Consider the following 14,527-nt stretch of genomic DNA (forward strand, 5'->3'; position numbering starts at 1 on the left):
TTATAATTCTTTTTGTAAAAAATTATTTAATATTATAAATTTTATATTTTACTACACTTAAGATAATATTTAAAAATACATAAAATAATATTATATTATAAAAATTCGGTTGAATTATATTAAACTCGGTCGAATCCTCTCTAGTTTTCAGTAAACCTTTACGTCCAACAGTTTATTGACCAGTTTGATTCCCAGAACATTGCCTAAAACACAATAATACACAAACCCTTCATTACATTATTATTTTAAAAAAATATCTTGAATTTGCTCAAGAAATTAATCTTTTAGGAAACCAAAAAAACTCCTTAAAAAAAAAAAAAAAAGAAAAAAGAAACCAAATCAAACCAATTTAATAATCATACAAAAATTAGTTTATTAATTAATCAAAACTAGGCCTGAATCATTTGTTTCCGAGCAGAGGAATTCCATCAGCCCAAGTTGTTTGTTTTCATCTTTCATTTGCATGGCTATCATTTGCATCGAGGATAAGGTTCTGGAACAAACAGTTGGCTCATTCAGTTGGAGGTTTGTCTTTCATTTTTGAAATGACGGCTTTTTATGTCAATTATTAGTCTCTTTTTGCTGCATTAGATGTGCTAGCATAGTTTGAATGGAAAGTGTAGCATTTGTTTCTCTCTGTCGGTGATCAATATTTCCCATAATTTGATTTTCTTGTTTTGCCTCAAAAAAGCACAACTGCCCTGCTAAATCCCTCAATTTCATGTGTAGTAAGATAGGTTTAGAGCAAAACAATAGCACGAGCGTTCCTCCATCTGAGCCAATTCTCTACGCTAATGGATGTGGCTTCTTTGGGATGGCAGCGAACACGAACCTCTTCTCCTATTACTATCGAGACTTCCGTGTCAACGAAGAATAGGCTGCCTCTGCCAAGGCGGCAATGGAGAAGACGCTCAATATTAAATTCAAATAGGAAGATTTTAATTGTTGATACCCATCATTTTCATTTTTTTAGGGATTTCAGCCTTAGAAGGAAGAAAAAGGGATTGTTAGAAAGCAATAAATAAAGGTTGTAATGGAGATTTTCCATCGTTTCCTTGTCACCAACGCTTACTTGGCAAATATTCTAACTCTTTCTTGCCGAGTAGGCTGTTAGACAATAAAAATTTGGTACCAAACATGAATAATTAGTTTTTCGATTAGCCACATCACCCGAAGACTGTAAATTGTAAAATTTTTCAAATTAAGATATTCAATCATTTCCGTTTTCTATTGAGATATTAAAATAGAAAAAAGTGAAAGTTCAGACACTGAAGGTATAATTATTCCTAATTTTTAAGATGTATGTTTTAATTAAGTTAAATCGACCTCCTCGTTGTCCATTAATTCACAATGAATAATAATACAATTAGGTAGAAAACACTAGTAAATCTTAGATTTAGGTAGAGTTTTCAAAATACAAGAGTTTCCTTAAGTTGATCAAAGGCCCCTCATTTGCACTAATCCTGAGGCCTATTTATAGGCAAATGGGTAGTATTGCCCCATTTTAGGGCATATGTGACAAAATACCACTGGTGGGCCTCAAAATCAGATTAAGCCTACTTTTATTGAATCGAACCGGGTGGCACGTAAAATGATGCGGTGAACAAGAAAGTGCGTTGGACAGACTCAAAGCACTTTCCGGGCCTGATTTTGTTGCGAAACGCCCAGTGAGCTAAAAGAGTAAAATGGTCAAACACATGCATTATCTCAGCCATAAATCATTAGTTAGAAAACCGAAGCGATTGGGAGTCCCGATCCAATGTTATGTTAAAAATAGGTATCATCATTAATCCATTATGAGCAAAATTTAAGCATCTATACCTAACTAATGTAATTCAATAATGGCAATTATCAAAATGATTTGTAATATAGAAAATTATGAAATTGTAAACCAAAAGATCTTGCATGTGAAACAATATATATATATTCAAACAATAATAAAATCTCTCATCATTAAAAATTTCAGAAATTAATCCATAAATCCACAAATTATAACATATAAAAAGTGAAAGTAAGTCACGGCCATAGAAATCTAGTTGAATTTAAACTAAATTTTGTCTGGAATAAATACCTAATTAATTAAATAAAAGGCTCACATAAACAAATAATAATACCTGTATATGCTGGCTTGTCCTCTGGTAAAATCTGAAGTTGTCTGCCGCAGAGTATGAATCTAGAACTAATGGAATATAAACCATTAGTGCTCTTATATTCTTATTAAAGCCAATGAAATTAAATCCATGATATAAATTTATAAAACTGTTACGCAAAACATTTCAAGATAATTAGAATATATTTATAATAAAAAATAATAATCATATCTGAATTGAAAGTCTAAAATTAAATCACACTCATGTAAAAGACTATTATTTTTTTCCTTCCTTACTAATTTTGCTAAAGCCTCATCAAAGCATTTTTCTAGTACAGTAATCACCATTCAAAATAACTATTAATTCAAACAACACTTCTATTACATACTTTTGCATTTCTATCAAGATGCATCGCATTTTTTCTATTAGAGAGTTTTTTATTATATAAAAATAAAGATCAATATGAAAATCAAGAACAGAGAATTCATAGAAAGCAATATATTAATATATATAATATGCAGTTTTCAAGCTCACTTGAGCATAGATAGGCATAATCTTTGCGGCATCTCTATGTTCTCAAGAAACAAAATTATGAACTGTGGACAATCAGAAACACGAAAAACAATATTACCCATTTGTATTATGCCATGTTAAAACAAAAAGCACAACACCCACGTATAATTCAACGTCCAAAAATAAAGACATAGAAAAAACCCACCTGGATCACACTGATGGTACAACTTCTCAACATCTGTAACAATAAACAAACAAAAAAAAAAAAAAAGACGGAAGACTGAATAAAAAATAGGAGAAACCCATTAAAGATACATGCAAAAGAAGCAAACTCAATTCAGCAAATACATATATTTATAGATATGTGTGCACCCCTCCCAAAAATATCAAGCATACAAATGCATATGACTAAGGGCAGAAATACACGTGAATGTATGAGTCGCCACCTTGTTTAATTATTTTAGGGTAAACTAGGAAAAAACTCTAAGTGACTCCAATTTTAATTAACCTAATTACTAGATTAATTATCCCAATGTCTAAGGCACAATCTTCGAACCCGAGGTGGGTCCCGAGACTATGTCATGTTGATTAACTAACCAATGAATGAATGCTTTGCAAGGTGATTGATGAAGTAATTGGACCTAATGAAAAATGTTTATGTGATTTCGATGATTTCGACTTGCCGCTCGGAGTTAAATCCCTAAACGTGCCTACGTACTACCGTTCGAATGGAAGATCAAAGTCAACGTAGTTCGATTGACCTTTTTAAAAGGGCTTTGAATGGGTATGCTTTATGCATGGGTGTGTGTATGCTTTGTGCATTTTTGTTTAGGCATTTTGCCAAAAAAGGTTGATTGATTTGTTGAGACGTTTGTTGCCAAAAGGAAGTGTTTGATTGGGCTTATTGTTGCCAAAATTGATGAATTGATTGGGCAATTTGTTTGCCAAAATGGATTAAGGCTTTTAGCCAAAGAGTTTTGTGATTTAGGCAATTTGTTTGCCAAAAGATAATGTGATTTAGGTGATTGTCACCAAAATTTGATTTATTTGAAGGCTTTAAAGCCAAAATATTGATTTAGGCAATTTATTGCCAAAAGTTGATGATTGGGCGATTGTCGCCAAAATTGATTGATTTAAGGCAATTTATTTACCAAAAATGATTATTTGAAAGCTTTTAGCCAAAATTTTGATTTAAGCGATTTGTCGCTAAAAAAAGAAGATTAATCTCACTTATAGGCAATTTGTTTGCCAAAAGTGATCAATTGAATTGCAATGTAGACAATTTATTGCCAAGAAAAACATGTTTAATTAAGGCCTATTTAGCCACAATTATTGATTAATTGGACTTAAGCCGGACTGTTCGAAATAAAGGCGCTTATACCATAGCTATTAATTAGCTAGGTATTTTAAGCCAATATTGTCTGATTTAGGCTTTAATACCACGATTATTAATTAACCGGGCATTTAGCCTAAACTTATTTATTTGAGGCAGTTTATTTACCTAATGATGACATGAATGCATTTATGCAGTTGTAGAATTATTAGGAGTAGAAGAGAAACATACATGAAGTGCTAAAATTAAATAAGCAGAGTTTAGTTCATGTACCTGATTTAATCGACGGCCACTTCTTAGCCTCAGTTTGAAAACTCCAAATTAAGCTCCTCGTTAAGGGAATATTAATTAATTTAATTCAATTAGTGACCAAATAACAAAGCAAGAAAGAAATAAAGCTAAACTAAAATGCAGAAAAGCAGTAAAGAATCGCAAGGAGCGAAGGGGAGAAGGAGCGTCCGTCAACACAGACTGAGTGAGTAAAACTGAGGGCTTCGGGGCCAATTTATAGGCAAAAAATCAGACTGTTCGGCGGCCTGGGCCGCCGGGTCCGGCAGCCAGAGCCGCCGGGTCCGGCGGCCAGAGCCGCCGTGTCCGGCAGCCTGAGTCACCGGGGCCGGCGGGTTTGCTAATTTTTCGTTCTGAAGGCTTTTTCAGGAGTTCCCGACCTCCAAAAAATATTCCGGGACCAGTTCCGTGATCCTCGCGACATCCCGGACGTTTTAAGTACCATATTGGCATACTTTCAGTGAACTTCCAAAATGGCCTCCGGTCTGGCCGGCCTGTTTGCAGTCCGAGAAAACAGGCTTTTCTGAGCCTCAAAATTTGAGTATTCACAGTTGCCCCCTACTGGCTATCATAAAAATGATTTATGAGAGCCAGTGGCTGTCTGAAGGAGCAAATTTTGAGGATGGGCAGAGGAGGAAACCCCGCCGTTGGTTTTTTTTTCTTTGAAATGAAATGATCAAATGCATGGATTTATGTTTGCAACTTAAAGATGTTTTTGCCTTTTTGAGGACTTAAAAAGAAATTTTGCCTCTTAGAGGACTTGAAAAAGATGTTTTCCCCTTAATGAGGGCTTGAAAGGAGATTTTGCCTCTTAGAGGACTTCGAAAGATGTTTTGCCTCTTAGTGAGGGCCTGAAAAGAGATTTTGCCTCTTAGAGGATTTGAAAAGATGTTTTGCCTCTTAGTGAGGGCTTGAAAAGAGATTTTGCCTCTTAGAGGACTTGAAAAGATGTTTTGCCTCTTAACGAGGGCTTGAAAAGATGTTTTGCCTCTTAGAGGACTTGAAAAGATGTTTTGCCTCTTAATGAGGGCGTGAAAAGATGTTTTGCCTCTTAATGAGGGCTTGAAAAGAGATTTTGCCTCTTAGAGGACTTGAAAAGATGTTTTGCCTCTTAATGAGGGCTTGAAAAGATGTTTTGCCTCTTAATGAGGGCTTGAAAAGAGATTTGTTTTATTTTTGTTTTTTTCTTTGAGAACCAAGGGTCCACCTAAAGTCGAAATGATCAAATGGCTTGGTTTTGGATGAAAAATGGTTGGTTATTGGTTAGGGTTTCACCCTAGGTTTTATGTAAAAAAAAAAGGTTAACCATTAACCAGATTCTACCCTGGGTTTGTGTAAAAGAGATTGGCGATGGTTGGGTTTCACCCTGGGTTGTGTATGTTTTTTTTTTTTTTTTTTTTTTTTTATAATACTTGCCCCTGAATCCGACTTGGAGGATTTTGCCCCCTGCTTGAGAGAATTGATGCCCTTATTAGTTGAAATAGAATTTCTTCTTAATGAAAGACTAAAAATTCCGTGATTACTTCTGTGATGGGAGAATGGTGAAGGTTCTTATCACTTCTTGCCCCCAGAATGGTGCTGACCATGGAATACTTCAAAACATTGGTGTTGTACTTGTCCAATCGGTTGAGGAATCAAAGAGAACAAAGCCACTTATATGACTCGAGGAAACGGACAATGTGGATGACATCGCTCGTCTGAAAGGATCGAAGAAACGATGGTCCGAGTGGAGACGAGGTATTAAAGAATTACCTCTCAACGATTATGTTTGACATTTTTTTAGGGTTGTTTTGGAAACCCTGGGGATTGAATTGACATTTTCCTCTCTCTCTTTTTTTTCGAGGAATGACTCAAAGAGTGACGTTTTCAAAACGAACTTTTGAGAATGACTCGATTTTTGTGACTCGTTGTGGAATGACCACTGGTGATGGAGACTTGATTTTAGAGACTCATTGGAGACTCGATTTAGAGACTCAAATTTTTCTTGTAGCGAATTTTGACTCGAAGGAACTCAATGATTCCTGGAAAAAATGATTTATATACTCCCAAGGAGACCTTTGAAAGGGATTTTTTTTTTTGCCTTAACTTTTGCCTAGTAGCCGCCCTTTCGGGTTTTCGACCCTAGCAGGCTCTTTGCCCTAACTTTTGCCTAGACCGCCCTTTCGGGTTTTCAGCCTAGCGGGCTCAATTCTTGCCTGAAGCCGTCCTTTCGGGTTTTCAACTCCAGCTTTTATTTTTCTTTTCTTCTCTTTTTTTTATTTTTTTTTATTTTTTATATTGGCAAAGAGAAAATACTTTTTATGATGCCAACTTATGTTTGTGATCGTGCCTTTGCGGCTGCCTATGTATCTCCAAGAACTCTTCGGGGGATGGGGAGAATCAGGTCTTTCGTAGTTCCTTCTGGGATGCGAACTTCGTGCTCGGCTGGTGCGGAATTCATCTCCGACTTAATATTAGTGCGGAATTCCTTTCCGTCTTGGTGCGAAATTTATTTCCGACTTGCTGTTGGGGCAAAATTCAATTCTGACTTAATGCTGATTGTGGAATTCATTTCCGATTTGATTTCTTCGGGATTCCTTCCCGACTTGATATTAATACAGAATTCATTTCTGACTTGATTTCTTCGTGGGATTTCTTCCCGGCTTGATGTCTTTGCGGGATTCCTTCCCGACTGGATGTCTTTGCGGGATTCCTTCCCGACTTGATGTTGATGCAGAATTCATTTCTGACTTGATTTCTTCGCGGGATTCCTTCCCGGCTTGATGTCTTTGCGGGATTCCTTCCCGACTTGATGTCTTTACGGGATTCATTCCCGACTTTGATGATGTTGAATCAACTTATTGACTCGAGCTCGTATGATAGTGATGACCCTAGGCGAATCTGACTTTGTTGTTGTAGTGGTTTTACCACTGGTTGACTGAAATATGACTTGTATTCATCACAAAGAGTTTTGAATACCCACATTGTGGTGGTAACTTGAGTGGCTTGAGTGTTGAAGAAGCTTTTATGCTTTGAGTTTGTGGCTTTGCCATGTTTGAATTCTTGAGGTTAATTTGATTCCTTTTCTTGAACTTCATCTTCCTCTGAACTTGAAACTTATTTCCTCAATGGTTCTCCTCTCCATAAGGAATTTTGAGGAGACTCTTCCTTTTCCTTGTTTTGAGAAATGATCCTTGTTTATAAGGACACTTGTACTTGTGCCATGCTTGGCGCTTGATTTTCAAGGTGTTTGTTGTCATCCAATTTGTGGAAATGACTGCTTCTTTTAACTTGCTTTTTCAAAACGTGAGCAGCCGCTTGGTCTTTGTCCTTATGGCTGAAATGATTTGTCATCTACCCTTGATGGGCTTGAATTTAACGGAGAGCTTGCTGTTGACCCGTTTTTGACAACTTGATTTCCTGTAGCTTTGTCCTTGATTTCTTTCTTTTGTGCAGAAGTTCCTTTTGACCCATTTTTTTTCTTTTGCTTTGTTTGCTTCCTTTTGACCAGGGGTTCCTTTTGTCTCGTTTTTCCTTTTGCTTGCTTAGAAGCAGCCTCTCCATAAAGAATTCTGAGGCAACTTGATTCTGAGATGACTTGAGTAGTGTATGGATAGCATTGCGACTTCGTGCAGACCCAACCCAATTCCAAACATAACTTCTTTATTCTGTCGCTTTTAAGCTCAAAATTTCGACACCTCTCTGTCGGAGCATCTTCCATTCCTGGGTTTTCGGAGAAACCATTCTGGCCCTAACCCCTTCAATCGGCTTTACCTTGGTACTGTTTGAAGTCTTGCGTACCCTTTGCTGGATCCTTTCCATGATTACCCTTCAAAACTTCGCCTTTAATGTTGCTTCTTAGGATGCCCCCAGTTTTGATTGATGCAGAGCAAATGAATGCATTTTTCATTGCCAATTTTTATTATCTTTTTTATCATCATTTTTTTTTATTTTTTTATTTTTTGATTTTTTTTTGTGCTTTCACAGGAAAGGATAGGGAAAGAGTATAAACATGATTGGAAAGTAAACTGATCCCTTTTTATTGATAAGACAAAATTTGTGTACAAAAGACACTTAGATTTACAAATTTGAATTGAATGAAAACTTGAATGGGAATGAAAATAAAAAGAAAAAACTAGACCCTAAAAGATAGACTCTAGGTGGACTGTGATGGACTAGGATTGGATTGACTGTAGTGACTTTGTCCTTCTTGATGCTTAAATCGATCAGACAGGTTGTTGTTGGTCTTGAACAATTCCTTTGTTCTTTTGGAGGTTTGATCTCAACCTTCTCAGATACAAACTTTATTCATTTCTAAGAAAAGTTCGAAAGGATCGAACGATTCTTGTTCAGTAATTTTTTTTTGCATTAATCCCATGGTTAGGCAAGGGATTGGTTGATGTTCAGCTTGCTCTTGGGGATGATAGACCCATTGTTAACCAGGTCTTGTAGACGGTTTTTCAAAGTCCAACATGATTCGGTCTTATGCCCATGTCCTTGATGGTACTCACAGTATTCCTTGGCTTTGAAATTCCGGGGTAGGGGGTTTGGTAATGGCCTTGCTTCTAAGGGCTTCAGTAAATTTGCTTTCATTGCTTCTCGGAACACCAAAAGGATTAGCATGCCGAGATCAGTATATTGCCTCCTTGGCTGATTGTTTCCCAAATTCCCAACACATAAAGGATTCGTGGGGATTATACTGGCTATTTCATTTCTCTCACCGGACCCAGCATGATTCTGCTTCTTATATGAGTCTTCTTTGAGTTGACCCAACTGGATTAAGTCTTCCACCTTAGTTACAGTTGCAATGAGCGATTGAAACGTAGGCAAGTACTGTGTTTGAAGCTGTGATCGGTAGACAGGCCATAAATTCTTGATTATTATGTCAACTTGTTCCTGTTCAGAGGGTCGGTTGATCATTTGAGCAGCTTTGGCTCTCCACCTCGAAAGGAACGAGGAGAAGGGCTCATTGTTCTTTTGTTTAGTGGTTTCCAGTTCCCTCCGGGTAACATCCACTTCGATATTATAATGGTACTGCGTGTTGAAAGCATTGCATATGTTCTCCCAATTCTTCATTTTGGAACGATCCAAGCTTACAAACCATCTTAATGCAGCACCAGTCAAAGATTGTTGAAACAACTGAGCAAGGAGCTCGCTGTTCAGGCCAAACGGGTTGAGGGCACCCACATACATTTTCAGGTGCGTTTTGGGACAAGTGGTTTCGTCAAACTTGTCCATGTTAGGCATCTTGAATTTTGTAGGTAATCTTGCTTCGGGAATAAGGACAAGGAGTCCATGTCCACCACTTCCTTGTGTGTCTTGAGGGCAATAATAGACCTTTCCAACAATTCCAGCTTCTCTCTCATTTTCTGAGCTTCCAGCTCAGAAGCAGTTCCAGAGGGCATGTCATCCAGGGCAGGGTTTGAGGACGTCGGTGCAGCACCGGGTCCCTGATTGGAGGCAGCAGGATCATTTCCCCCAACTGAAGCCCCATTTCCATTACCACTACCTAGTTCAGCTATTAGGGCAGCTCTCTGGGCAGCTAATGCCTCATTCATTCTAGTCTCTATTCTGGCTTCGAGTTGTTCCATGAGATTTTGGATGTCAGACAGTGATGCCATTGGTGCAATCAGGGTTGTTGGACTTGTGGGTGAGAGCTCAGTCGGTGTTTCGGGTGCAGGTGGTCTTTGGAGGGGTACCTGTGAAAGGACATAGTCAAAACGATTAGACTATCCTATATAAGGTGTTTTCATAGGGTATGTGAGATAGTGTGAGGTAGGGTAGTGTATGGGTAAGGTACTTGGACTTGACCCTGTGAGATGGGACGGTTTGACCCTGTGTGGTAGGGTAATGTTGGTATGCTAGGACACCTAGGATAGGACCCAATGGGATGTGATATGTAAGGTAGAGTGCTTAGGGCTGGACACCTCGACTTTTCGAATGGCCCTAAGTTCTCAAAGAAAATTTTTTTTTTTGGGCCTTAGGGGCCAAAATGTGAATTTTTGGGCCTAAGGACCAAAATGTAATTTTCCAGGTCTCAGGGACCAAAATGTAGTTTTTCAGGTCTCAGGGACCAAAATGTGATTTTCCAGCTTTGAAATGGAATGTTTTTTTTTAAGATTCTCTTTTTTATCATTTTCCAGACCCCCTTTTTTTTGTGAAGTATGGGATGAATGCGTGAATGCGCACAACATCACAACATAATTCATTTTTAATGGAATGATTCAGCATCATTGGGTGCATACAGCCCTAAAGGATATGTTCTATAGGCTATGACACAAATAGAGAATTGGCTTATTAAGGGACCCTTGAACCTTGAGTAAGGATATACCTAACCACATGTGAAACAAGGAGTTTCGCGTGGGTCTGACAGTACGCATACTCATGGGCCACCCCCAAAAGGATTAGGGACGGTTTACGGTAACAGGGAGGACACTTTGGCTGTCCGTCGACATAATCAAAGAGACCTGCCGTTCAGCGCTACTTGCTATCCAGACTCAGAAGTTTGAACAGAAGAGAAGAAATTCATTTGAAATTCATTTTTTTATGCAATGGAGAAAAAGATTCTCAATCGTGCAAATAAATAAACAAATTTGAATGATTTAAAGTAAATTTCAATTAGGTCCAAATTCTTTTTTATTAAGCATTCTTAAAGAAAGAATACTTAATCTTTGTTGGGGTACCCTGCAATACAAAGGAATACTTAATCTTTGTTGGGGCACCCTGCAATACAAAGCATAGTAAAATAATACCCTAAAGAAGGGCAGGTTAGTTTACACAACAATTGTAGTCCACTTTATGCAAAATGATTACATAATTCCCCAGCAGAGTCGCCAAACTGTGAACCCCCACCCCAAAATATCAAGCATATGATGCATATGACTAAGGGCAGAAATGCACGTGAATGTATGAGTCGCCACCTTGTTTAATTATTTTAGGGTAAACTAGGAAAAAACCCTAAGTGACTCCAATTTTAATTAACCTAATTACTAGATTAATTATCCCAATATCTAAGGCACAATCTTCGAACCCGAGGTGGGTCCCGATACTATGTCATGTTGATTAACTAACCAATGAATGAATGCTTTGCAAGGTGATTGATGAAGTTATTGGACCTAATGAAAAATGTTTATGTGATTTCGATGATTTCGACTTGCCGCTCGGGGTTAAATCCCTAAACGTGCCTACGTACTTCCGTTCGAATGGAAGATCAAAGTCAACGTAGTTCGATTGGCCTTTTTAAAAGGGCTTTGAATGGGTATGCTTTATGCATGGGTGTGTGTATGCTTTGTGCATTTTTGTTTAGGCATTTTGCCAAAAAAGGTTGATTGATTTGTTGAGGCGTTTGTTGCCAAAAGGAAGTGTTTGATTGGGCTTATTGTTGCCAAAATTGATGAATTGATTGGGCAATTTGTTTGCCAAAATGATTAAGGCTTTTAGCCAAAGAGTTTTGTGATTTAGGCAATTTGTTTGCCGAAAGATAATGTGATTTAGGCGATTGTCGCCAAAATTTGATTTATTTGAAGGCTTTAAAGCCAAAATATTGATTTAGGCAATTTATTGCCAAAAGTTGATGATTGGGCGATTGTCGCCAAAATTGATTGATTTAAGGCAATTTATTTACCAAAAATGATTATTTGAAGGGTTTTAGCCAAAATTTTGATTTAAGCGATTTGTCGCTAAAAAAAGAAGATTAATCTCACTTATAGGCAATTTGTTTGCCAAAAGTGATCAATTGAATTGCAATGTAGGCAATTTATTGTCAAGAAAAACATGTTTAATTAAGGCCTATTTAGCCACAATTATTGATTAATTGGACTTAAGCCGGACCGTTCGAAATAAAAGCGCTTATACCATAGCTATTAATTAGCTAGGTATTTTAAGCCAATATTGTCTGATTTAGGCTTTAATACCATGATTATTAATTAACCGGGCATTTAGCCTAAACTTATTTATTTGAGGCAGTTTATTTACCTAATGATGACGTGAATGCATTTATGCAGTTGTAGAATTATTAGGAGTAGAAGAGAAACGTGCATGAAGTGCTAAAATTAAATAGGCAGAGTTTAGTTCATGTACCTGATTTAATCGACGACCACTTCTTAGCTTCAGTTTGAAAACTCCAAATTAAGCTGCTCGTTAAGGGAATATTAATTAATTTAATTCAATTTAAGTGACCAAATAACAAAGCAAGAAAGCAATAAAGCTAAACTAAAATGCAGAAAAGCAGTAAAGAATCGCAAGGAGCGAAGGGGAGAAGGAGCGTCCGTCAACACAGACTGAGTGAGTAAAACTGAGGGCTTCGGGGCCAATTTATAGGCAAAAAATCTGACTGTTCTGGCGGCCCGGCAGCCAGAGCCGTCGTGTCCGGCGGCATGAGCCACCGGGGCCGGCGGGTTTGCTAATTTTTCGTTCTGGAGGCTTTTCCTGGAGTTCCCGACCTCCAAAAAATATTCCGGGACCAGTTCCGTGATCTTCGCGACGTCCCGGACGTTTTAAGTACCATATTGGCATACTTTTGGTGAACTTCCAAAATGGCCTCCGGTCCTGCCGGCCTGTTTGCAGTACGAGAAAACAGGCTTTTCTGAGCCTCAAAATTTGAGTATTCACAATATGTAAGATACCTGCGGGGAAATCAAAAGATTTGGCGGTGTTTCCTAGTTTGCAAAGGGTAAAATTCAAGATGGAGCTGATTAGCTAATTCTTCTTGAGAAGGAGGAGATGCATGACTTTGGAATCAGTCGTTGACAGAACTTTTGAGGATTGTAAAGGACATGGGAACGGCGTTTGATATTTGTACGGAAATAGAAAATAGATAGAAGATAAAAATTAGAATTAAAAATTTTAAATTTTAAATTTCCAATTAATTATCTCTATGGGATTAAGTTTTAAAGTTTAATTATCTGTATACATCCAATCAAATCGTAAATAAATAAAAAGAATTTAGAAAATTTCTTAAAAAAGATAAATAAAACACTCAACAGAGAAAGAAGCGTTGAATTTCATAAGATGGCTAATCCTATTATCAAAATTTGATATTGAATATACCACAAAGAAAATCGTCAAAGGACGAGCAATTGCAGACTTCTTAGCAGCACATCCAGTTGAAGATAATGAACAGTGGGAGATTGACTTTCCCGATAAACATTTGAGTTTAATAGAAAAGAAAGGTTGGAAGCTCTACTTTGATGGTTCTACTCATAGTAAAGGAACTGGAGTAGGCATTTTGCTAGAATCTCCACAAGGAGAAGTTATCCTGATGTTGAAAAGGTTACAATTTGCAGTCACAAATAACATGGTAGAATATGAAGCCTGCCTATTTGGGTTACAAGGTCTGATCACAATTAAAGCTGAAGAAGTTAAGGTTGTTGGTGATTTAAAACTAGTCATTGAGCACGCTAACGGCAATTGGGAAGTCAAAGAAGACAGGCTGAAACCTTACATTGACTACCTGCGCATTATTGTTCAAAACTTCAAGGAGTTAACCTTCACACATACAAGTAGAGTAAACAACCCAGTACCAGATGTCTTGGCTAACTTTGCATCAGCATGTGAAGAGATTTCGCTAATGCCTAAGAAACCGTTTATGCTGTCTTCTTGTAGCATCCTGTGTTATAAAGGCGAAAAGATTATGGACATTGAGGAGGAAGAGAACCCATGGCTTTATAATGTCCTGTAATGGATGACTAAGAGGGTATATCCAGATTCGGCTACTAGAGATGACGGAAAAGCTATACAGCATTTGGCATTACAATTTACAATCTTAGACGGTCAATTGTACAAAAGAATGTCAGACGAGGTTTTGTTAAGATGTATTTCGAAGAAAGAAGTTGAAGAGATTATGGAATAGATCCATGTAGGGGTTTACGGCCACATGAACGAAAAAGCGCTTGCTAAGAAAATTCTCAGACAAGGTTTCTTTTACTCGATAATAGAAAGGGATTGTATTTCTTTTATGAAAAGGTGCTTCGAATGCCAAATTCATGGAGACCTGAATCACATTCCACCTTCAGAATTACATCCTTTTATTTTGCTATGGCCATTTGCAGCTTGGGGAATAGATATCATTGGCAAGATTTCACCACCTGCTTCTAATGGACACGAGTTTATAGTGGTTGCAGTGGACTATTTCTCAAGACGGGTTGAAGTAGAATAATTTAAGAACATCAGCGCCAAGCAAATGGCTAAATTTATTGAAAAGAACCTGATCTATAGATATGGAATCGCTCATCATATTGTGACAGGCAATGGAGTTTAGTTCCAAGCGGAAGTAAAATCGTTATTAGAGAAACATGGAATCGAACACCATGAGTCTTCACCTTAT

General features: G+C 37.5%; 1 protein-coding gene across 1 annotated transcript; it reads left to right on the forward strand.

Moving 5' to 3' along the window:
• The first annotated feature begins 12,737 nt into the window (after positions 1-12,737).
• LOC149498219 (uncharacterized) lies at positions 12,738-13,882 on the forward strand. Its single transcript, XM_089717258.1, has 2 exons — positions 12,738-12,767; positions 13,259-13,882. Exons 1-2 carry the CDS (start codon positions 12,738-12,740, stop codon positions 13,880-13,882), a joined length of 654 nt encoding a protein of 217 aa, XP_089573384.1.
• Positions 13,883-14,527: the final 645 nt, after the last annotated feature.

The sequence above is a fragment of the Jatropha curcas genome, chromosome 2, assembly GCF_041381405.1.
Source record: "Jatropha curcas cultivar XTBG-Jc1 chromosome 2, XTBG_Jcur_1.0, whole genome shotgun sequence".
NCBI classification, from domain to species: domain Eukaryota; kingdom Viridiplantae; phylum Streptophyta; class Magnoliopsida; order Malpighiales; family Euphorbiaceae; genus Jatropha; species Jatropha curcas.

Coding starts and splice junctions, on each gene's coding strand:
- LOC149498219 (XM_089717258.1), top strand. CDS start 12,738: ATGGCCTCCGGTCCTGCCGGCCTGTTTGCA. Junction 12,768..13,258: donor GTCCTGCCGGCCTGTTTGCA/GTACGAGAAAAC, acceptor TATACCACAAAG/AAAATCGTCAAAGGACGAGC.